Source organism: Mustela erminea, chromosome 6 (assembly GCF_009829155.1).
Source record: "Mustela erminea isolate mMusErm1 chromosome 6, mMusErm1.Pri, whole genome shotgun sequence".
NCBI classification, from domain to species: Eukaryota; Metazoa; Chordata; class Mammalia; order Carnivora; family Mustelidae; genus Mustela; species Mustela erminea.
This window is the reverse complement of record NC_045619.1, coordinates 5045588-5068625: the sequence shown is the minus strand read 5'-3', so window position 1 is coordinate 5068625 and position 23038 is coordinate 5045588. Positions and strand designations below refer to the sequence as shown.

The 23038-nt window shown below is 55.8% G+C and overlaps 1 protein-coding gene across 4 annotated transcripts in view; it reads left to right on the top strand.

Moving 5' to 3' along the window:
* SAMM50 (SAMM50 sorting and assembly machinery component) overlaps positions 1–20900 on the top strand; it is a 34642-nt gene extending 13742 nt beyond the window's left edge. For 2 of the 4 annotated variants that reach the window (XR_004286568.1, XR_004286570.1), the window contains 9 exons: positions 1591–1719; positions 2149–2220; positions 3031–3117; positions 5705–5775; positions 8479–8546; positions 12804–12950; positions 13648–13789; positions 13965–14909; positions 15856–17298. Coding sequence is in view for 1 of the 4 variants with exons in the window: in XM_032346000.1 (XP_032201891.1) it covers positions 1591–1719; positions 2149–2220; positions 3031–3117; positions 5705–5775; positions 8479–8546; positions 12804–12950; positions 13648–13789; positions 20738–20783 (762 nt within the window). In the remaining 3 variants the exon portion in view is untranslated. Of the gene's footprint in view, positions 1–1590; positions 1720–2148; positions 2221–3030; positions 3118–5704; positions 5776–8478; positions 8547–12803; positions 12951–13647; positions 13790–13964; positions 14910–15855; positions 17299–20737 lie in introns of those variants that run through there. The other 2 variants (XR_004286569.1, XM_032346000.1) reach the window with 2 other exon arrangements.
* Positions 20901–23038: the final 2138 nt, after the last annotated feature.

The window sequence follows — 23038 nt, the reverse complement described above, 5'->3', positions numbered from 1 at the left end:
ATGCAGCGGATGGAGTTCCTGCCGTTTGACCACCGTTTGGCCTTATGGTGACCCCTGCCCGCCCTCCCTTCCTCCCTACACTGTGCGGCCTGCTCCCCTCCTGGTCCGGGCCGTGGTTCATGAGGGGCGGCCCAGACATGCCATATAACAGTAGTTCCCCAGGCACGGCCTGCGGGCCAGCAGCGTGGCCTCACCCGGGAACTGGTTAGAAATGCAAGTTCCTGGGCCCCGCCTGCCTGCCGAACCAGCGTCTTGGGGAGCACACCTGGCGTGTTCTCTGCATCCACGCCGTGGCACCAGGGGCATGGAGCCCCCAGCACCGGGGGGGTGGCTCGGGGATGCGACGTGAGCACTCGCAGTTCCATTTTCGGTTCTCCGCGTGCCCCCTCGTCTCATCTGCCGGGAGTAGCCCTCAGCGCCTTCCTGCCCCGAGCAGGATGGGGCCCACCCAGCTGGCACCACCTCCCAGCCCCTTCGCCAGCAGCTTTCCAGAGGCCATTGGCAGTGAGCCCTGGTGTGCGGGCTCCTCCCCATCTTTCTCTCATATGCCCCTTTGATCACTGTTTTCTAAGTCTTTTTTAAAGAGCAGATCTTCGGAGATCTAGAGCTAGCTGGTTTAGCCCCAGGGCATCGCCGAGGTGCGAGCTGTCTCTGCTGGAAGAGACCGTGGGAGAGGTTCATGGAGGAGAGAGAGGGGGTGGGAGCACAGAGGACTGGGAGCTGGTGGCCCTGGGCTTGAGAGATGAGCCCCTGGAGGAAAATGGCACCATCTGGCCCCTGTCCCATCCTTGTGACCAAGAACACTGAGACATGTGTCTCCTCTGGGTGGTCAGTTTCTCCTTGAGGGCCGCCTGTGGGGAGGGAAGCAATGGTTTAGGCCAGCCGTGCAGCTCTCAGGCATTTGGGGGAGTAGCTGGGTCTCGAGTGGCCCTCCGTGCAGAAATGGCAGGCGGGCAAGAAAGACCGCTCCGGTCGGGTGACCTGGCTTCCATGTAGGAGTCCCGTCATCATCGTACTTCCTGAGGCCAACAGCCAGTGTTCACAGTTCCAGAGCAACCCTAGTGTGTCTCTGTGATGGGGACCTGAGATGGGCGGGCCTGACTGCGGGGCCCGAGGGTTGGGGCAAGAGGCAGGTGCTGCTTGTCCTGGGGTCACGTGACTCAGGCTTCTGGCTGCAGGAAGGATGCCCTTCACTCCTGAGCACCGTCTTCTCCTCCCTCTTCCCCGGGGCCTGATGTGGGTCTCTGCTGTCACCCATCCTGAGTTTGGACCGGGGACTGGGTGGCGTCGGGCAAACATCAGGTCACAGAGCCGGGAAAGCTGCCTGTGGGTTACGGAGCTCTGCACCGGTCACCCGTCTCCTCGCCCTGAGACTGTGGCTTTGAGCAGGACCGTAGCTTTCTCCCCTTCTCCCCCCCCGCTCCGTTCCCCGCCTTCCCTTTCCTCCTTCCCGCCCACCATAAAAAAAAAAAAAATGTATCTCGGGCGTTTAATTGGAACGAGATTTCTATGCCTCGTTCTGAAGCCTGATTGGGGCCGACTCCCCGTGGGTACAGCAGAGAGGCTTATCGTCCCCGCGTGTCCTTGCAGTTTCCCATATGGAAGACCAGCCACACCGTCAAGTGGGAGGGCGTGTGGCGGGAGCTGGGCTGCCTCTCCAGGACGGCGTCCTTCGCTGTCCGGAAGGAGAGCGGGCACTCGCTGAAGTCCTCTCTTTCGGTAAGCGTTTGACTACGTAGTTCCGTGCGCTGGGGGAACAGCCTTCGCCAGCAGTGGGACCGTCCCAGCAGGGTCACGGGTTGGGTGGCTGCCGGTGGCTTTGTGAGTGTTTGGGCACCCGCCCTGTCTTACTCTGTGGAAGCATCATCAGTGGAGACGGGAAGATGTGCTTGAAGCCGGCGGGGTTCACTTAGGTCAGGGTCAAGCTCCTTGAGAGGATGGGCCCAGTGACGGGTCGTCAGCTCCCAGCCGGTGACCGTGAATTGTCTGCCCCAGCCTCTTCGTTCCCTCACCCATGAATTAGGGACCAGGAGCTACCTTCCCAGAGGGCTTTTCGGAAGGGGAAGTGCTGTGTGGGGGAGGGGCCGGGCACGGCCTGTGGTCAGCGCCCAGGCGGTGCGTCTTCTTACCTGACACAGTTTCTTTCAGCACGCGATGGTCATCGACTCGCGGAACTCCTCCATCTTGCCCAGGAGAGGGGCTCTGCTGAAAGTTAACCAGGTAGGACTCCATCACCTGCGTGCGACCTGCTGGCTCCGTGACCCGGGACGGGAGAGAGTCCCGCACGGCACGCACATTTTCTATCTTGAATGCCTTCCTTTAATTATTCTAGATTATTCTAATTATTCGAGATCGTTCTAGAATGGCTTGCAGGGGTGTCGGTCCCGTGTGAGGGTCCTGGCTCTGGAATGTCTCCATGTAGTGCAGTGGTCTGCCCCCACATAGCAGAGGAGGGAGAAAGTTCTGGCCTCTGGGATGGGGTCTCTCTCACTAGGTGGGGAGGAAAGTTGAGAGTACACTGAACGAACCCCTTGGTCACCTGTAAGACAGCACCTCCAGGCAGAGAGGGTATCTCGTGCGCCATAGGGTCCCTAGGGTGGAGGCCGGCTGGGGGCGGGGCACAGTGGTGCTCTGTTGGCCCCATCTTCAGGATTGCAGGACCAGCTAGAAATCAGATTTTTGTATCGAATATGCCCGATAGTGCAAGATTGGCTAATTCTCTTTTCCCAACACCGAGTAGGCCACGTAAGCCGTATCATGCAACAGAATGTTCCCATGGCCAGTGTCTCTCAGCCACAACGGAAGTAACATAACATATTCTGCACAGTCTGTGTGTTTGAGGACGCTGTGTGTATGTCAGTCCCCTGGGACCATCTAGAAGGTCTAGAGTAGCAACCAGAACGGAACCATTTCCTGCCTTTCTAAAAACACAAAACAACAAAATTAAGTAGTACCTGGAGTGACATGGTTTTGGAGGTGGTGTGGGGAGTTTCTCTGCTCTGTTTCGACATGTGAATCGCTTGCCGACAGGAGCTGGCTGGCTACACTGGAGGGGACGTGAGTTTCATAAAGGAAGATTTCGAGCTTCAGTTGAATAAACAACTTCTATTCGATTCGGTGAGTTTCCAGCCAGCACGCTCACCTGTATTTTTGTCCCTCGTTTTTGGAAACTCAGTGCCTGAGGAGAGAAAGCGCCCTCCAGAGGGGAAGCCCGGAACATTAGTGCCTGAACCTGACGTGCGGGATCTTCTCAGTTTAGCCGGAATGGAGGATACTCTGGGGAGAAGTGATCGCTTTTCTCTTCAAGGGGAACCTGTCGGTCATTTTACGTGGGACCCCAGGAGAGCCCTTTCCCCATTTGTCAGCTCGGGGCCGTTGTGGAAACGTGTCCGGAGGCCAGAGGAATGCACGTCCTTTCCCTCTGAGGTCCCTTCCGTAGAAATTCCGAGTCTTCTCCTTATTTTGCTGAGTCTACAGGGCTCTGGGCGCTTCTGGGAATTTCTTTGTAAATCTTTAATCCAGTTTGGTTTGGTTTCTCCTGATGTGCTCAGGAATGAGGAGTAAGTGACCTGATTCTCACGGAGGCACAGGAGCCCCTGGCTCGTTCTCCAGGCCTCCCAGAGCCGGGGTGACTGGGGACAACTCTCTTGCCCCCGCACAACACACACACCACCTGTGCCCTTCTCTACCACAAAACTCGGGGCGAGGAGTGAGTTTTAATGAAATGGTACGCGTGTCGACTTCTAACGTCACTTGTCACTGGTCCCAGTCAGTCCTGGCGTCATCACTCCTTGACTCTGGTTCCCGCCTTTCCCCCACCACTGCTGGTCCAGAGGCTCCTGCGTTGTCCAGTCGTCGAGCTCCTCCCGGCCCCCTCCCCGGCCCTCGCCCCCATGCGCGATGCTGTCCCCTGGACTCCATCATGACTGTATCTTTCTCCCACGTGTCCGCTTCCCCTTCGCGGGGTCCTTTCGCAGCTTGCCACACTCCCACCATGCGAGCGTCTCCCCTCGATTCTCGTGGAGGTGGCCTGCGCTGCCTCTCTCCCTGGAGGATGTCGCCCCCCGCCGTGGCTGCAGCTTCCGTCCGGGTGCCGTGCTCCCAGAGCTCGGCGCAGCGCTCCTCGGTGCCAGAGTCCTGTGCTGCCGGGTGTTTCCGCTCTGTTCCTCGGGGACACGTCACATTCAGTGTGTCTGAAACCAACTATGACTTCCCTCGCGAATCCATACCCTGCACCCGGGCTCCCAATTCCACTGGCTGGCGCGGCTGTTCCGCCAGCTGCCCTTGACCCCCGGAACTGCTCGGAGGAGTCCTCACTCTGAAGGCGGCCGAGCACCCGGCCTTGTGTCTTGTGTCACTCAGACCCCACGCTGCGTTTTCTCACCTTGGTGGTGATGTCCCTTTCTGGTGCACGTCTGCCCGCCCTTCCCCTCCCGCCGCAGACATGCTGGTCTCCGAGGTGCAGGCCTTCCAATGCCGCTCTGCCGCGCGCAGCTGGCGTTACTGGTGTCGCGCAGTCCTGGGTCTCGTGTCTCTGCCCCGCCCCGTGCTTTGGCTCTGCTAAACTCCTTCTCGTTTCCTGAAAGGAGGAGCCTCTCCTACTTCCAGGCGCTTGTACTTTGTCCCCTGCTGGCTCTAGGTCCCCTCCTTCAGCTGTTCGCTGGCCCCACGTTCCCTGCCTTTTTAAGACTTCGGCATCGGCGTGCCTCCTGTAGAGCTCCTCTGACCTCCCAGACCAAGATCGGGGTTCCTGCGTGTCCTTCCAGTCCCTGTGCTCTTTGGGAACCGCTCACCTCCCCATCCGCCCCCTACATCTCCGTCTGCTGCCTGAGCCCTGCCTCAGTCGGTAAAACACGGTTCCCGCTCCCTCACGTTCTGGTGAAGGGAGACCCACGAGCAAGCACATGTGTGCACAGTTGAGCAGGTGGCAAGTGGTCGGAAGATGCTAAAACAGAGTAAAGAGGAAGTGGCCCAGAGCGGGCGCAGGTCTACCGCAGGCGGTCGGGGAAGGCGTCTTGATGGGGCAGCGCAGCCCGGAACCCGCTCAGGGAGCCCGAGGTGGGCTGTCCGGGCAGCAGCTACAGCTCGTTCCCGGATGAGCCGGGGGGCTGCCCTGACCGGACAGAGTAAGGAGAGGGACAGCGCGGGAGGACCGAGGTGGGACCAGATGGCAGAGGGCTTGGGGCTCCTGGTTGAAACTAGTCTCTGTTCGGAGGCAGACCCTGTGTGGCGGTACCATCAGGGCCAGTGGTGGGGGCACATGGGGGGAAGCAGGAAGGGCTGCAGGCTGCACTCCGGGCCTGCTGAGGATCCGGGGCTACGGGACAACGTTGTGCGCCCCCCGCCCCGGCCAGATAGTTCTACATTTCCCCACCATGCTCAGCCTTGGCCCGTGTGGAAGCAGGGGGCTGCCCCGCGTTGGAATGGAAGCCGCGGAAGCCCTGCCGTGCCCGGGCGTGGGGCTGGGTGTGTGCTCGTGTTTGCTGTGTCTTCATGGGAAATTTGAAGTCTCCGGTTTTAAAAATATCCACAAAACACCATCAATCACGGCTCCTCAGCCACATGGCCCCCCACATCCAGTCTGTAGCCCCTATGCTCTGACCCAGGGCTCCACACCAGAGGGCTCGCAGCCAGACCTCAGTGTGCCAGCCGGCCGCAGGGCAGGAGCACCCAAGAACACGGCCGTCTGCTTGTGTCTCCGCAGGTTTTCTCAGCGTCTCTCTGGGGCGGGATGTTGGTGCCCATCGGCGAGAAACCGTCGAGTATTGCAGACAGGTGAGGAGGGGCCAGTGAGTGGGTGACTTGCCTATGCTCGCCTTTGGTTCTTTTGGGTTGTTTCCTTACAACTTATTTTAGAGAAGCTTCACTGTTTAGGAGAGCAGATATTTCAAATTGTACTCCAGTTTTTCTGTTGCAGGTAATTTCAAAATATCCAATATACTTCATGCTTATGTGTTTTGCTTTTTTGAGGGAGAGGGAATTAACTTCATAATGTGGAAAATCTTACATTCCCTTTTGAGCATGAAGGAATACAGTTCGCATGCATCGCAGAAATATAGAGAAACATTTAAGGAAGTAAAAAAAAAAATCCTGCTCAATGAGAAGCAGAGGTAATATTTGGGACAATTTCCTTTGAGTCTGTTATTTGTGGCTTTGTGCATGTGCATACATGTAAATTTACACACACGTCTGTATCAAGTTGATGTACTGTAATCTGCATACACTTTTGTGTTCTCTCTGCTTTTGATTTTTTAGTTTTATTTATTCACTTGAGAGATGGAGATCACAAGTAGGCAGAGAGGCAGGCAGAGAGAGAGGAGGAAGCAGGCTCCCTGCTAAGCGGAGAGCCTGATGCAGGGCTCGATCCCAGGACCCTGAGATCATGACCCCAGCTGAAGGCAGAGGCTTTAACCCACTGAGCCACCCAGGTGCCCCTGATTTTTTAATCTTTTAAAATTTTGTTTTAAAGATTTTATTTTTAAAGTGATCTCTGCTTCTAGTGTGGGGCTCGAACCCACAACCCTGAGATCAAGAGTTACATGCTCTACCCGCTGAGCCAGCCAGGTGCCGCTTTGTTCTCCCTGCCTTTTAAAAAGTTTTGAAGAGATAAAGAGTAAACCCATTCATCAAGTCATGAGAAATTATTCAAAAGCCACATTTTAATTTTTCATTATTTGCATATAAGTAACCCTATAAGCTTGACTCTGTCATATTTTGTACTTTATTTTCTGAGGGGGAGATTCCTAAATGTGGAAGTGCTATCCCAATATGAACTTTTTTTAAAGCTTATCAAGATGTTATGGGAGGGTACTTTTTAGAAAACTTACAGCAATTTATACTCTTGTCAGCAGAGGATGAAATCATGTTTGTTGGCTTTGAAATACTAGTAATTGTTCTTGAGGGCAAGAAACTTTTTTTCTTTTAACCTTGCATTAGTTAAAATGTTTTAGTTTAAAGTAGTTCAGCCTCGTTCATGGGAGACGGTTTGAAGTATAAAAATGTTTAGTTTTTAAGTTCTAGGATTCAACACTTTCACCTTGAATAATTTAATTTGCAGAAATACATTTATAAACACAAAGAGGTTCATGTACAAGGATGTCCATCGTAGCACCGTCAAGAAGCGCAGGAATTTGAAAACTGCCGACACAGGGTTATTAAATTCAAACACAGGCATTCAGAGAGACTGTAATGATGAGTGAGACCAAGGTAGACGCCCACGAGTTAAAACTGTCACGTGCTCACGTCGAGTGAATTGCTTTTGCACCTGGCAGAAGCTCCCCTGCGCATGTCTGTGTTTGCATGGATGGCACCGAGGGGTCTAGAAGGTCGGCCACCAACCCAGTGATAGCCGTCCGCTCTGGAGATGGGCAGGCGGTGGGCCGATGAGGGAAGGGGGCGAGGACTTCTTTTTGTGCTTCCTGGATCATTTTAATCACTTCCAAAGAACATGGTGGGATTTATCATTTTTTTAAAAAAGTAAATGGAGCTTGCTGTAATCCATAATGTTAATGGGGCGTTCAGAAAGGCATTGCTTCGAAATCCCAAATGTTAAAAACACATTTATAGACTTTTAAACTCGGGTTCAGATGAATACATTCATCGAGGCTTTATGTGGTTAGAAAATGGGAGAAATAGTGCCCTATTCCCCCCCCCCCCCCCCCGCACTGTTGCGGGAGTGTGGACCGCTCCTGCAGCCAGCTGTGGCATCGCCAGGGGGCACCGCGGCGGGGCAGCCCCACTGGAAAGAGCACACACCACTTCCCTCATTATTCAGTACTCAGCATGGCCTAGGGTCGACTTCCAGTAAGGTGTTAGGTTTCACAGAAAGGGGGTGGGCTTTCTAAGTAATTGTTAATATATGCCTTTAATTTTATTCACATACCCTTCTTGAGAGTGTGATAACCCAGTCCATTAGGAATACACAAGGAATTCATTTTTTAATTGTAATAATTTTTTTCTAATTATATGCTCACTGTAGAAAATACAAAAATAAAAAACCATTTAGAGTAACAGTAATTCTATTTTGGTCTGTTTTCTTCTAGTATTATTTTCCTCTTTTTGTAAAATCAGGATCATACTGTTAAATAATTTTTACCTTGCCTTTTTTTAACTTAACATTGCGTGTGAACACATCGGAGGCCGTTTTATAACAGAGCTGTTACATAATGAATTCTCACAGACGGCAGATAATTCCTTTGTAGTAGACAGTCCGCGTGTCCCTCTTTTCTAAAGAAGTGTCTTTAGTTTTGTCTTTTCTGTCAGAAGACAAAGCTTGAAGTGTTTAGATTGTGGTTTAGATTTTTTTGAAAGTCCCCTTACTCCAATGCCTCCTCCCAGTCCTTAAAAGTTCTGCCGTGGGACAGTGTCGGCGACAACCCAGTACCAAACATGAGCCTCACTTGTGTGTTTTCTGCACTTCACTGTATTTTGTAGTTTCCACCTGGTGGTTTTCTTCTGACCTCTGCCGTTCCGTTGTAGGTTTTACCTCGGAGGACCGACCAGTGTGCGCGGGTTTAGCATGCACAGCGTGGGGCCGCAGAGCGAAGGTGAGTCTTTCCCCAAAAGTCCGCTACGCCGAGATGAGGGTCACATCTCATTTGTGAAAGCGTGACCCTAGACCCCTGCACAGCAGAGTGGGGAGAAGGTCAGGGGCGCCTACCAGAAGCCTCACCAGTAACGTAAATAGTAAACACGGATTTTGTAGGCTGTGTGGATCATACTGTGTGTTCTCATGACGAGGGGGGCTAGCGAGAAGAAAGTGTGGTTAAAAAAACCAGAAGGAGAAAGCACATTCGCAGAACCGGGCTGATGGGAAGCTCGTGTGTAAGTGGGTTTGTCCGGTTCCCAGCGTCCTGGTCCAGGGTAGCTATGTGTGTTTCAGTTACCACAGTGACAGATGTCATGTTTCACCCCCACGGAATCGGCACCTAAGGCCGCACTTATCACATAGCAGGCGTGGACAGATACCTGTCGAGGGAACTGTAGAAAAATGAAAAAAATAGATCCAAGCAAAGAGTGCCCGGCTCCCACCCGGCGACAGCAGTGCAGGAGCGTTTGCTGTTTAAGCAGGCTCGCGTCTGCGCTCGAGTTTGGTACTTTCCCGGCTGCGTCCTGACCTGCTTCTCCCACTGCCCTTAGTAACGCACACACGACAGAGATTTTTACGGGAGTGAGTGCTCCATCATCTTTAATGACCATTTATTTCATCTTCTTGAGCTCCTGTAACTTGGCTGGATTAATGGGTGGTGAGAACAGCTGTAGGTGTACAGAAAAGCTGGGCCGAAATCACCTGAGTTTCCTTGGACGCCGCCCGGGTGTCCTCCGTGATTGGCGTCTTGCGTTAGGCAGGCCCGCTTGTTGTCGCTGTGAGCCGGTATCGGCGTGTGACTACTGAGTGCACCCACGGTTCCTGCTCGGGCTCTCTGTGCTCTGCGGTTCCATGCGGCCTGGACCCACCATGCCAGCACCTTCCCGATTCTCCGGCCGCCCTCCCCGCCGTGCTCCACGGACTCCTCCCTCCTGCCCCCGCTCCCTGCCTGACAACCCCAAGCTGCTTCCTCTCCCCTCGGTCCTGCCTTTGCCAGAGTATCACATAGCTGGAACCCTACAGTATGTGCCCCTTCCAGATGGCCTCCTTGAGCAGCAGGCGTGTAAGGTTCGTCCTCACACGTCAGCAGGAGAGCTCCTGTTTCTAGATCGCTAAACGACACTCCATCGCGTGACTGTGCATTTCTCTGCTTACCCATTCACCTCCCGGGGAAGGCCGTCTGGGTAATGGACATCCAGTTTTTAGCAGTCATGAATAAGGCTGATACAAACATTCACATGCAGGTTTTTGTTTGGACATAAAGTTTCAGTTCATTTGGGGAACCGGAAGTTAGAGTGGTTGCTGGATCGCATGATAAAGTTGTATGATCTTTGTAGGAAATTGCCAGGCCGTCTTCCAGAATGGCCATACCGTTGTGCATTCCCCGCCAGCAGCAAATCAGAGAGAGGAAAATTCTGTCATTTTCCATGGCTTCATGTTTCATCTTGTTGCCAAAGTGGCATCTTTTTAAACCAAATCCCAAGTGTCTGACGTTTAGGCTTTCTCTTTCCTTATGATTATAAAACAGTGTATCTGAATAACCTGTGCTCATCTTTAAGTTTTATTTTATAACATAACGTTCTAGATGTGGAATCCCTAGATCAAAGGGTTTGCAAGGTTTTGAAGCTTTATGTTGTTCTCTGGAAAGCCTGTTTCAATCATCCCTGTTTCCTGGATCCCTTTCTGACACTTCGCATTCTATCCAAGGCATTTCCACATGTTCTTAAAATCTTCCAGAACATCATTTAAATGTTTGCACGCCATTCCATTATAAAATATCCTACCCTGATTTTCTGAACCATTTTTTTTTTAACATCTCTGTTGGCTCCATTTTATAATGACTGCCCGGTGCATAAATTTTTATACGTAACACACATTTCTTGTCATTTGTTTTTAGGGTGCTTTTTTAGTATGTCATTTTTTTTTAAAGAGAAATAACGTCTTAGGGATAGTTTTGTTCTTTTTTCCTTGTAAGGAAGTAGTATACAGTGACTATGTGGAAGTGTAGGAGTCTGCCACGTGCCTGAAAATTAAAACGCGACAATGTTCCACTTAGTACCATGCTAGGCCATCGGTGAGACACTACAGGCAGGAGTGTAAATTATATCCCTTTTAGTGGAAGCGGTTTGACAGTGTGTATCAGGAGCCTGAAATACATGAGCACAATAATAATAGCTCCAAGCTGAACACTAGACACCCAAAGGCCCATCAACCCTAGAACGGGCAAATAAATAGTGGTATCTTCACACCGTGGACTGTTCCGTAGTGAGGCGGGTGAGCGGGGTTAGAGCCACGGACTGAACATGGCACGAACCAGTGTCAGAAACTTGCAGGACCAGCAGCAGCAAGGCCGGCCCCAGAGGAGGCGTCACGTGCAGCTGGGCCCACATGAAGTTTCGAGATGGGCGAGAACGATCCATGCTGCTGGCCAGCAGGGGCGGGGTTAGCAAGGAGAGCAGAGTCTTTGGGGCTGCGTGTGCCCAAGTCTCAGTCTGGTGCTCGCTGTGGAGATGTGGGGTCTTTGTAGGGAAGTGTACTGAGGAGTGTACTTAGGACGTGCGTGCTTTTCCATATGTAGATTCTACTGCAGGACAAGGTTTTAAATGAGTGTGTGCAAGGAGACTTATAACAGACTGACGAACGCTCGCAAGAAATTAGACACCAGTGTGACAGACAGGATTAGGGAAGTGTGGTACCCGTGGAATGATTCAGGCATCTCGGTCACACTTCCAGGGACACCTGGGTGGCTCAGTCGTTCTAGCCTCTGCCTACGGCTCCGGTCGTGATTCCGGGGTCCTGGGATGGAGTTCTACATTGGGCTCCTTGCTCAGTGGCGAGCCTGCCTCCCCCTCTGCCTGCTGCTCCCCCTGCCTGTGCTTGGTCTCTCTCTCTCTGACAAATAAATGAATAAAATCTTTAAAAGAAAATTCAAATCACATTTCCAAACAATAGAAGATATTAGATGACACTGTTTATGACATATGAAGCTATTAAACCAGCTTCTTTAAAGCAGGACTAGAGTATATATCCACGTATGTACATATGCGATGACTCACACTTTTTTATTCTCAGTTATCATCACACTTCACTGGATGAAAGGCACCAGGATGTTAGCTGACGATCTCTGAATAGGAGAAATTGAAGGATACTTTCCTTTTTTTCTACTTTCCTTCACTTACCAGATTTTCTACAATGAGTGCATTGCTTTCATGACCAGAGTAAAATAATTATTTTATTTAATAAGATTATTTAAGAGGTCTGTGGTTCCTGGGAAATGAAAAGCAAACACAGTTGACCTCCTGTTACTTGTCCATTTTTATTCCCTCTAGAACTTTGGTACTAAAACAGGGACTGAGGAGACAGCTGATCTTGAGGTGAACAAGCAGGTTATCCCTTGAGGTCAGTCTTGGAGAAGACTCACTTTTCTTCCTTATGAGCCATCATTTTGTATTAGCGAATACAAAGATACTTTGTAAATAGTATTTTGCAACAAAGTACAAAATATTCAGGGCTATTTTATTTTCTTGTTGCTTCAACGTCATCGCTATTCATAGTTAAAATGGACCAGATAGGAGCATTTTTTTAAAGAAATAATTCATTTATATACTCTCAGCAGATAGTCTCATTGAATTTTGTCAAAAAGTAACCTTTTGCAAAAACTGATAAACCCTAAGTGGTCATGAACTTTCAAAAATGAGCCTTTTCCCTGGACACATTGAGGATGGACACTGCTTCCTTACCCGGCGGGCAGTAGACATTCTGTGCCTTTTGATGAGTAGTGTGTACAGAGCCTTCCAGAAACTGCAGAGGCCCATTCTGCGTGCTGCCTCCTGTCTCGTGGCCCTGAAGTGGTTGCCAAGGCCGCCATCTGATCGGCCAGGCGGCCGCGATCTGGTCCTCCGCAGTCGTGGACAGGGGGACGTCCGTGAGCTCACCTGTTTCATCCCAGCCATTTTACAGTCCTGATTTCTGACGTCCTTCTTTTACAAGTTACACTAGCATTTTTCTTTCCAGTGAAAGTTTATAAAACAAGGTAGGTGAAAAAGAAAGACTTCAAAGTGAGGCTGACCCCGGAAGTTAGACGGGCCCCCCTCGCGGAGCCCGGGCACGGTGTGATCCGCTCACGGCTCGCATCTCCTTGGTGGAGCGTGTTGGACTTGCGTGTGGTTCCAAATACACGAGCCTCTGTCTTATTCTGCACCTATTCCCCGACTAGGCGACTACCTGGGCGGAGAGGCCTACTGGGCCGGCGGCCTGCACGTGTACACGCCCCTGCCCTTCCGGCCGGGCCAGGGTGGCTTCGGGGAGCTGTTCAGAACGCACTTCTTCCTCAACGCCGGCAACCTGTGCAACCTCAACTACGGTAAGGCCCGGGCTGCCCCGACACCATCCGGCGCTCTTGGCCTCATGTTCCCAGCACGGCGCCCGAGCAGCTGCCCGTGGTTAGATGACGGCTTCGTTACGATCAGGGAACAGGCCTCCCTTTCTCCTACAGCGCCTGATAAGGGGAGCAAAGTTGTTGAATGAAACACACATGAGAAAGCGCCATCAGAGGCGGTCTTGCAAAATCTGCTTACTCATTCACACGGCAGACGTGTCTTTGGGGCGCCTGCTCTCCGCTGGCCGTTATGACCCCCGAGCTGAGTTGGGTTTGCCTCTCCCTCAAGGGGCTCGGGGCCGGAGGAGAGTCACGGCCAACGCCTCCAGCCAGGGGGACGTGAAGAGGTATCTGGAGCGCTGTGCAGAAGACGAGGCCCCCAGCCTGTGGCGTGGAGCCGGGCTTCCCGGGTGGCCGGACGCGGGGGAAATGCCATTCTAGGCAAAGGGGACAGAAGGGGCCAGGCCCGGAGATGGCTTCCGGCGCACTGAGTGGGAAGTCAGCTCCCCAGCCCTCCCTTGATTTCGGTGCTAATCCCCCTTCATGGATTCTCCTTGAATGTCCAGGCCCGGCTTTAAATGCGCCCAAAGGCCACACAGCAAGGCGGAGAGCCAGGGCTTGTGTGAGGACAGCTGTGCGAGGGGCCCCGCACTCTTGGTCACATCCTCTTCTCTCTCTCCAGGGGAGGGCCCCAAGGCTCACATCCGGAAGCTGGCCGAGTGCATCCGCTGGTCTTATGGTGCCGGGATCGTCCTCAGGCTCGGCAACATCGCCCGGCTGGAGCTGAATTACTGTGTCCCCATGGGCGTGCAGAAGGGGGACAGGTAGGTGCTAGGGGTTCTTCTCCCAGGTGCATTGCACCGTCTAGCAATTCCGTTTTGTTGCAGACATGGTCAATCGTTTTATCGGTGCCTTTAAGAATCCAGGTTGGAGTAGAAACGGAATAGTCTGCAAAACCATGAAAGCAAATTGTTCTCCGTTGGGTTTTTCTCTATCCAGTTTGGAGGAAAAATGTGACGTGTCCCCTCCCCCCCATTCTTGTTGCACTCTCTGTCGCCAAGTCGTGGGGGCCCCTCCCCAGGTCCGGTCAGAGGAATCGAGAAGGCATATGGATCCTGCTTGTTAAAAATGGAATGAGGTATTTCTGGTGGGTGACTTTACAGGCCAGGAATTCAGAGTTGGAGGGGACAAGGCTCTGCTCCTGGCCACAGAGGACTCATTGCCCAGAGCCTTCTCTTGGGAGCAGAGGAACCTGCCAGCCTGGACTTTCTCCCCCAGTCCTCATACTGAGCAAGATTTGCAAAATATGGCCTGAGGTCATTTACAGTTACAGAAATTCCATTTCTTGGTTTATCTAGCATCCGTTGTATACATTTTGAGAAATGCGGAAGCAGTGCCTGGATCCGTATCAGGTGGGGCCGCCCTGACAGAGCACCGCACACTGGGGGCCCGACCTACAGATGAGTGTGTCTCACGGTTCTGGAGGCTCCAAGTCCGGGACCAGGGTCCCGGCCAGTCCGGCTCCTGGTGAGGGCTCCTTCCCAGCTTCCTAACGTGTCCTTACCTGGCGAAGAGAGAGCGAGCTAGCTCTCTGATGCCTCTTCTGATAAGGACAGGGACCCCCCCATGGGGACCCCACCCTCATAGCATCATCTGAATCGAATGAACCTCTCGAGGCCTCACCTCCGAATACCGTGTCATGGTCCGGCTTTCACACGCGCGTCCCGGGGGCGCGTCAGGCTCCTGCCCGTTCCTCCCTCGTCACGTTCACGCTAACGCAGTCTGGGCTCTAGGCTGTGTTTTTTTTCTTTCGGCGTTCTGTCTACACTTATGTGGCTACCACGCTGGCCGAGTCACAGTCCGAGTCTCAAGCGGGACGTTGGAGTTTGTCCTCACTGGAAGAAGAGCAGTGCTGCTTCTCCCGCCGTCTCCTGCTTCGGTGTGGTACGTGGTGGTGCCTTTACCGGGTGGCTGCTTCAGCGGCTTTTAAGGAAGCACCAGCTCTTTGGTGCAGCTCGGGAATCTGTCGTCCAGAATCCTTATGGTGATGTAGTCCCTGGCAGAGTCCTGGTCTCTCTACCCGGGAGGCTGATTCTGGCCGCCGGGCTGCCCTGGCTCCCCGGGACGTCCGCGCCGCCGCCCCCAGCCGCTACTCTGATCGTCGTCCACTCCCCTTCACCCGGCGCCTGTTCTCCGCACCGCGCCAGAGCTGGAAAGGGTCTGGGTGCACGGACTGTCTGTGCGGGAGCCCAGCTGTCCACGCGGGGTCACAGCTCAGCCGCTCTGTGGCTGTGTGACCCAGGGCGAGTGACTCAACCCCTCTGGGTCTCAGTTTTCTTGCCCAGAGAATGGGCACTCACGACCACGCCTGAATGAATCCTTGCGCGGGAAGCCCTTAGAACGGTGCACAGCGTTTTGTCGGTAGATATTGGTGCCCGCTCGTGTTGTGGCTCCTGGCGGACTCACTGGGGCCTTTTTCACTAAGGAAGCCAAGCGCGTTCCCTTCGGAGACATTGTCCCTCTGCTTCTGCATTGGCTGCCCCTGGCTGTGTTTGAGATGCGCCACAGATGGGATGTCGTTTCCCGGTTTCAGAGATAATGATGTGAAAACGGGCGTTTTTCTCCTAGAGCAAGGTTTGCACATTAGGTAACTTTGTAGCAGATTGCTCACACGTTTACAGTCCCCGGTAAGTGAGTGGAGTGTGGCAGGCTGCGTTCTGTGAGGCCGTGTTCCCACCGCAGGAGACAGTGTGGGTCTCCCTGGCCCACCCCACTGGGTGCTAAGTGGGAGCACCAGAGGGGCGGGTGTCCCCAGTATGAAGTCAGGTGTGGGTGCCGAAGCCCCAGGAGCAGGCGCTTCTCAAATCATAACGTGCCCCTGGCTCTGCAGGGGCTCTCGGAAAGGCAGACCCTCCCGGGTGTGGAGTGACCTGCAGACACTGTTGCGCTCCTTAGGGAGACTGATGCTTGTGGACCAGCCCCCCTCGGAGGGAGACCGACCCGGGTCCCTTCTGAGAGCAGTTACAGCGTTCGGTGGAGGGACGGCGATCATTCGCATTGACTGACCGCGTGCCTCCTGTGAGGCCCCAAGCTAAGCCCTTGACACCATTCTGGAAGCCTCCCAGCCGCTCTGTGCAGGGGAGGGTGTTCCCCTCTTGCAGACGAGGACAGCAGCCTTGGTGGGGTCCGCGGTCCGCTCGGCAGCAGGACCAGGCCTGCTTGAGGCCGGACCTTGTGCCTTTGCCTCCACACCAACACCGCGCGAGCACCAGCACCAGCACCTCCCTCTCCTGGGAGCCCGGACGTGGGCAGGCGGTGCTCCTCGCAGCCCCACGCCACTCTCCCTGCGCCTCGGGCGTTCGCTGCGGAAAGAGAAAAGCCCTCTCCTCCGTGCTTCTCTTCTGGGAAGATCTTCCTCGGACTTGAATTCTGTACGCGCTTTCCTGTCTCAGAGATCGTACAGGCTGTTTCCACGACGATCGATCCGTTTGGGTTAACTGTGTCAGTGTTAGTGCAAGTTATGTAAGTAAATGCATTCTAAATATTTTTTATTACAAAGAAAACTTCAGTGCCTGTGGCTTTATAGCCGTGGCTGTCGTGTCTGTGTCACGGAATGATCGTCGACCACGGAGAACTGACCACTCCCCTCTCAGCCGGTTTCCAGAGAGCAGCAGACGTGGGGCTGCAGGCCCAGCCCTGCCCTGTCCCTGTGTGTCCCCCTGCCCATGTGACTTGGGGCACGTCCCTGGGGCTGTGGGCCTCCTGTCCTTCAGCTCAGCCGCGGCTGCTGTCCCCATGGCTGCAGTGTTGTTCGAGGCCACTGGATGTCGCTGTGCTCCGAGGATCGCTGCCCCACTCCGGAGCCCCGTGTCTTTCCCCTGGTTCACGGAGTCCTTGCGGGGAACGCTTGCTTCCGCTCACCTGTCAGCTTTGCTCTCTCTAAACGGGAAGAATCTGTTTCAGAGACGAATTTCAGATGCGGCTTGCTCTGGAAGGAGGAAGCTTGCCGGGCACTCGGTATTTAAAGGCCAGAACACAAGGAAGCCGCTCCTCCCCTCCAGCCGGGCTCTGCTCTGTGACCCCAACTGTGCTGCTTGCCGCATATGCGTTTTGTGTCCAGCGTCCCCCGCGCAGGGTCCGCCTGGTTACCCTTGAATGTGAGACTTGGATGACTCCGTGCACGGCTGTGTTTGAAGCGTCATCATCGGACTGGGAATTGTGTGAAGTTTGGGTGACATCGTGAGAATTTGATCTTCATTTTGGAAATCAGGCAGTGGCGGGACAGGATTACGTGTGTGAGACTCGCTTGGGGATTCCCCCCGCTCTTAACGCAGACACACTTCGATTAGGATTTCAGACCTTTCCACGAGCGGAGAGAGCTCTGAAATGCGGGCTGCATTTCGTGCTGGGGGGGGGGATTGACGGCAGGCACCGGTGTCTGAGCCCTGACCGTGTTCTCTCTACCAGGCTCACTGACGGCGGCCCTGGAGGTGCAGGGGTGAGCGAGGCGGGTCCTGAGAGCCACTCACTCTAGGAAGCGGGAGATGAGAAAGAGACTCATCGTGCCTGGGGAGGGTGTATGAGGGCTTCCCAGGGGGAGGTGGTTTCTGGGCTGGGGACTTGCAGGGGCGGGCGCTCCAGGCCACCGAGCCGCCCAGCCCAGCGCATAAGCCCGGAATGCCAGGGACTGCCATTCTGCAGGAGCAGAAGGGAGTTCGGGGAGGGAGCCGCTTGGTCCCGGCCGCTGCCCTCTTCATCCTCTCTGGCCTTTTCACTGCGGGCACACGCACAAGGCCAGTGAGTTCTGGCCCCCTTCTGCCTTGTCCGCTGCCGTGGTCCCTGGCCGGCACCTGGTGTCCCCGTGTGACTGCCGAGGGGCCGTGCTCAGGTCTGAGGGCTCAGCATTGGGAGGGTGCCGGTGGGACCCTCACAGAGACCCCTATGGTGGCCGTCGTGGTGTGGAGCGGGAGGCAGGGGGCTGCTGGCAGGGGCTCCAGGGTGCACACGGCCAGGCCTGTTGGGACCCTGCTGGACGGAGGGGACCCCGGGGAGACCCAGACAACCTAACTCTGAGGTAGACCCATGACAGGACACATGTTTTGGTGACGCTGTCTCAGTGGTATCAGCCTCGTATAACTGTGACACGCTGTTGTGTTCTCGGTGGACGCCTGCTCTTCCGGCATGGGCAGGGATGCAGGCGTGGACCCCTGTTACGGACCCAGTGGTATGCAGTAGAGAAATCATTTAGATTCGAGCAGAACCTGTACAAACGCAGCCCTGACTTTAGCTGTAGGTCTTTGCCTGTCGGAGGACATTGGTGTGCTTTGCCGCCGTCACCGAGGGCCTGCCACCGTCCTTACTGGGGCCCTCCTCGTGCCGTTGGCCAGAGAGCACCTCAGTCCCTCAGGGGTCCTGGTGGTGGGGACAGTGGTCCGCCTCGAATCTCTTCATAGATCAGGGGTTTTATTCACTCACTTACAGGGCGAAAAAGAAAAACTTCTTGCAGGTGTTCATACTCTGTAAACCCTGACACTGGGCAAGGGCACAGGGGTTATGCCAACAAAGTTATCAACTTTCCTTTCAACGTAGGAACAATTCTTTTTTTTTTTCTTAATTTTTAAGTAATCTCTACCCCAGTGTGGGGCTTGAACTCACAACCCCCAAGATCAAGATCGCGTGCTCCACTGACTGAGCCAGCCAGGCACCCCTGAAGGAACCAGTCTGGCTGTCCAGTTTTTCTGGAAATTTACCCCAGCTTGCACAAACGCTATTCTGTAGATGCACGGTCGGCTGCTGTTGGGATTCAGAATAGCAGTTGCCATGAAGCGTAGGCCTCCTGGCGCTGATGACCCCGGGCCAGGCCCCCCTGTCACACGTCCAGCCGCCGTGCAGGCCCTGGGCACAGCCTCCAGGCGGGCAGAGGGGCGCAGCCAGGCAGGAGTCTGCCCTCCACCCTGTGCTTCTCCGCCCGCCGTGCACCTGCGTTGCTGTGGCGTCAGCAGGACGGGTGTTGGCTGCGGCCCGGGGACTCCTCTTCTAGGGGTGGCCGGGCTATGGCCTGGGCCTTCATGGGGATAGGAGCCTGCAGGTGCCCTGGTGTCTGGGCACAGGGGCCCGCTGCCGTCCTCCTGCTGGCACAGGAGCCTCGCCCCTCTTCCTCCTCGCTCTCGGAACGCGGGCTCGGTGGTTCGTCAGCAGCACACGGAGGAAGACCCACAGAGTAAAACCTGTAGAGCGTCAGCTTGTCACAGGATCATGAGCGGCGTGACTCCTCTGCACCCTTCCTTTTCCCGGGTCAGGAGCAGGTTCTGAGCAGTGGCAGGGGCACCCCTGCTGGGCTGCGGATGCTGCTGTGGTCTCTAGCCACGGGACCCTCCTAGGGTCTGGGCTGGCCCGAGCTCTCCGCCCTCCCTGCGCCCCTTCCTTCTCCCCACTTCTCCTGCTGCGTCTTCCCCTCCTGCACCCTCCCTGCTCTGCGTCCTCCCGACCTCCCTGTCCACCCCGCCCCCTCCTCCGTCCACCCCGCCCCCCCCTTCTCCGTCCTCCCCACCCCCCCTCCTCCGTCCTCCCCGCCCCCTCCTCCTCCGTCCTCCCCGCCCCCTCCTCCTCCGTCCTCCCCGCCCCCCTCCTCCGTCCTCCCCGCCCCCCTCCTCCGTCCACCCCGCCCCCCTCCTCCGTCCTCCCCGCCCCCCTCCTCCGTCCTCCCCGCCCCCCCTCCTCCGTCCTCCCCGCCCCCCCTCCTCCGTCCTCCCCGCCCCCTCCTCCTCCGTCCTCCCCGCCCCCCCTCCTCCGTCCTCCCCGCCCCTCCTCCTCCGTCCACCCCGCCCCCTCCTCCCCCGTCCACCCCGCCCCCCTCCTCCGTCCTCCCCGCCCCCCTCCTCCTCCGTCCTCCCCGCCCCCCTCCTCCTCCGTCCTCCCCGCCCCCCTCCTCCGTCCTCCCCGCCCCCCTCCTCCGTCCTCCCCGCCCCCCCTCCTCCGTCCTCCCCGCCCCCTCCTCCTCCGTCCTCCCCGCCCCCTCCTCCTCCGTCCTCCCCGCCCCCTCCTCCTCCGTCCACCCCGCCCCCCCTCCTCCGTCCACCCCGCCCCCCTCCTCCGTCCACCCCGCCCCCCTCCTCCGTCCACCCCGCCCCCCCTCCTCCGTCCACCCTGCCCCCCTCCTCCTCCGTCCTCCCCGCCCCCCCTCCTCCGTCCTCCCCGCCCCCCTCCTCCGTCCTCCTATCTCTGCCTCCTGTCCTCCTGCTCCCTGTGCCTCCCTGTCCTCCCCGACCCCACTGTGTGCTATACTTTGCCACGTGCCTTCCACAGCCACCTGTGTTCCTTCCAGCCAGGACACGTCTTGTCCCCGCTCCGCTCTGCACAGAAAGTCTCTCCCAACTTGCTCCTTGCCTGGCAGCCTTAGAAACCACACAAAGCTATTTCCCCCTCAGGGGTTTTATTGTTCATGACATTTCTGCCTTGGCTCCTTCGTTTCCTTTTGCCACTTGGGTCAGAACTGGGGGACCGGAAAGGAGGTGGGGAGGGGCCGTGAAGGGGGATCTGTGTCCCCACGTGTTACTGTGTTTTAAGCCTCCGAAGCTGGTTCTTAAGGCAGCAGGGGAGGAGGCTGCAGGGCTCGCGGGCGGGATGGGGCAGCAGCAGGCAAGGGCCGGAGTAGGGCGCCGCCTAGAGTGGCCGAGTCCACGACGGCTTGTGCCGGAGGCAGGAGGAGAGGTGCCGGGGATGCGTTGTGATGACGGGCGTGAGCATTGATTGTCTGCCCTTTGTTTTTTTAGGATATGTGACGGTGTCCAGTTTGGAGCCGGGATCAGGTTCCTGTAGCTGCCGCGCACGCTCGGGGCCACGGACCTTCTCGCCGAGGAACCGTGTCCGCGCCATTCTTTGTAGCCCTCGTGGGAAACCACACCAATAAATTTTAAAGACAAACACTCAGAAACACCGTGGATATGATTTGCTTTCCGCTGCTCTGTGTCCCACGCTGGCTTTTCCGGAGGACCGCGTGGAGGGGGGGGACATTCAAAGTTGCCCCGGGCTATTCACGTGGACAGGCCAGCCGGGAGGTCCCGTCCCATGGCGCCCCGGTTGCTTTCCCTCCCAGGCTCCTGGAGCCTCCTCATCTGGTTCCCGCGCACTAGAAGCCCCCAGCCAAGCCCCAGGGGAAGCCCGGGCGCTGGTGGAGGGCGAGGGCTCTGCTGATGCCAGGGGGGAGCACGCTGGTGGGTGCCGCAGCCACGGTTCCGGGGGCTGGAGCCCTTTAAATGCACGTGGATGGTGTGGAAGAGTCATGTGGCACGTTGGGGACACTGAGGCAGAGACAAAATAGGCGTTCTTTAGAGGTAGTAGCATTAGTGAGATGGGTACACCAGCTGCCCGGCGCTGCTCAGACTACCCCAAGCCTAGAGCTTAGAACAACACGAACCAACCGGCATGTGGCCTGGAGGCCCGAGCTCCTGACTGAGCCTCACAGGAATCCGTGTCCGCACCACCGTGGTCCTTCTGGAGCCTCCAGGGGAGAATCCGTTCCCCGGACTTCCGGCCTCCAGGGGCTCCCGTGTCCGTGGCTCCCAGTCCCGTCCCGTATTTTCTAAGCCAGCTGGGGTTCATCTTCCGGTCTCTGTCTCTGCTTCTTGCCTCCCCAGTGCGTTTTCAGACCCTCGTGAGTGCGTTGGGCGCTCCTGGCCAGCCTAGCTCCTCTATTTTAAGATCAGCAACCTCAGGTCTGTCAGTGACCTCAATTCCCCCTTGTGTTACGTGATGGCCACAAGTTCCAGGAATTAGAACACGGACATCTTTGGGGGGACCTGTTACTCCCCTGCACATACCTCGTATTTCTCAAAGGGATATTCTCAGGATATACTTAAATAGTCACATGAAAAAAAATTTTTTTGAAAGTTAAACCTCCTTCGAATTCTTCTGAAGAAATGTCCAGGGCTGCAGATGGTGCCCAGGAGCGTCTTCCTAGTGGGTTTGCCCTCTGAGCCCCTGTCCCTTGCCGTCCTCCCTGTAACCAAGTGAGCTTGGGTTTCAGGAGCCGCTTGAGACCAAGGCCCCCTCCTGTCCCAGGCCAAGCTCTCAGGCCCCCCAGGGACTGTCTTGCCCCCATTTCCTGTGGGAACTATGCGGATTTTGCAAGAATGTGTAAGAAGCAGCAGTTTTGCCTTTCTGATAAGTTGGGAATGTGGGGAAATACGCTTTTTCCCCGGAGTTATTTTATTGTTTATAGTCTCACATTTATGCCTTGGGCAAAATGGGAGGCCTGTGTCCTAACACTGTCATGTTCGGACTGTAAATTAAGTAAAACCCGAAGAATTCTCTCCAACACTGTGACCTGTGAGACCCGGTCTCCCGAGCCAGCGGAGAGCCCAAGAAGTGAGTTTTGGAAGCCTGCAGGACCCACCCAGCCCTGCCCGGGCTGCCGCCCCGGCTCCTCCGTTAGATCGCGCCAGGCCCGGCGGTGTCGGCCGCACACCCTCCGCAAGGGGGAGTGGAAGTGGGTGGCAGTGGGAAGTCTGCCCGGTCCCAGGTGGGATTCGGTGGGCAGACGGGAGCATGAGCAAATGCTTCACGGAGTGCTTCCCAGGAAAGGCCAGAAACCAGGCGAGTTCCGTTGCGGGAAGCAGTATTTCAGGCTGTCGGCGATGGTGGAGAAGAAACGTGAAAAGCTAACGAACCCCTCCAGAGTACCGCCCTGCCTCGGGGAACCTTTGCATCCTCGTGCCGCTCCGTTTTTCTGTGACTCCCTGCGTGTCCGGGACCGGAACCGAGCGGGGTAAGTTTCATGCGGGCCACGAAGCCCACTTCTCTGTCCGGACCGAGACCGCAGCTGCTTTCCCCAGAGGCCGCCTGCCGCCGTTTGTGAGGAGGAGACTGACCTCAGGGAGCCCGATTTTCACGGGAGGCAAAGCCATGTCCTCCATTACCATGAACTTGTGCCTGTGCACACAGCGAATGACCTCTACCGGCAGCTTCCTGGGCAGCCTGCTCACTGGGCAGGGCGAGCGGCTCTGCGGCGCTGACAGTCCAGCCAGGGAGCAGGCTGTCCTGCCAAGTGCCAGCGTTCCTGGGCCAGGGGACAG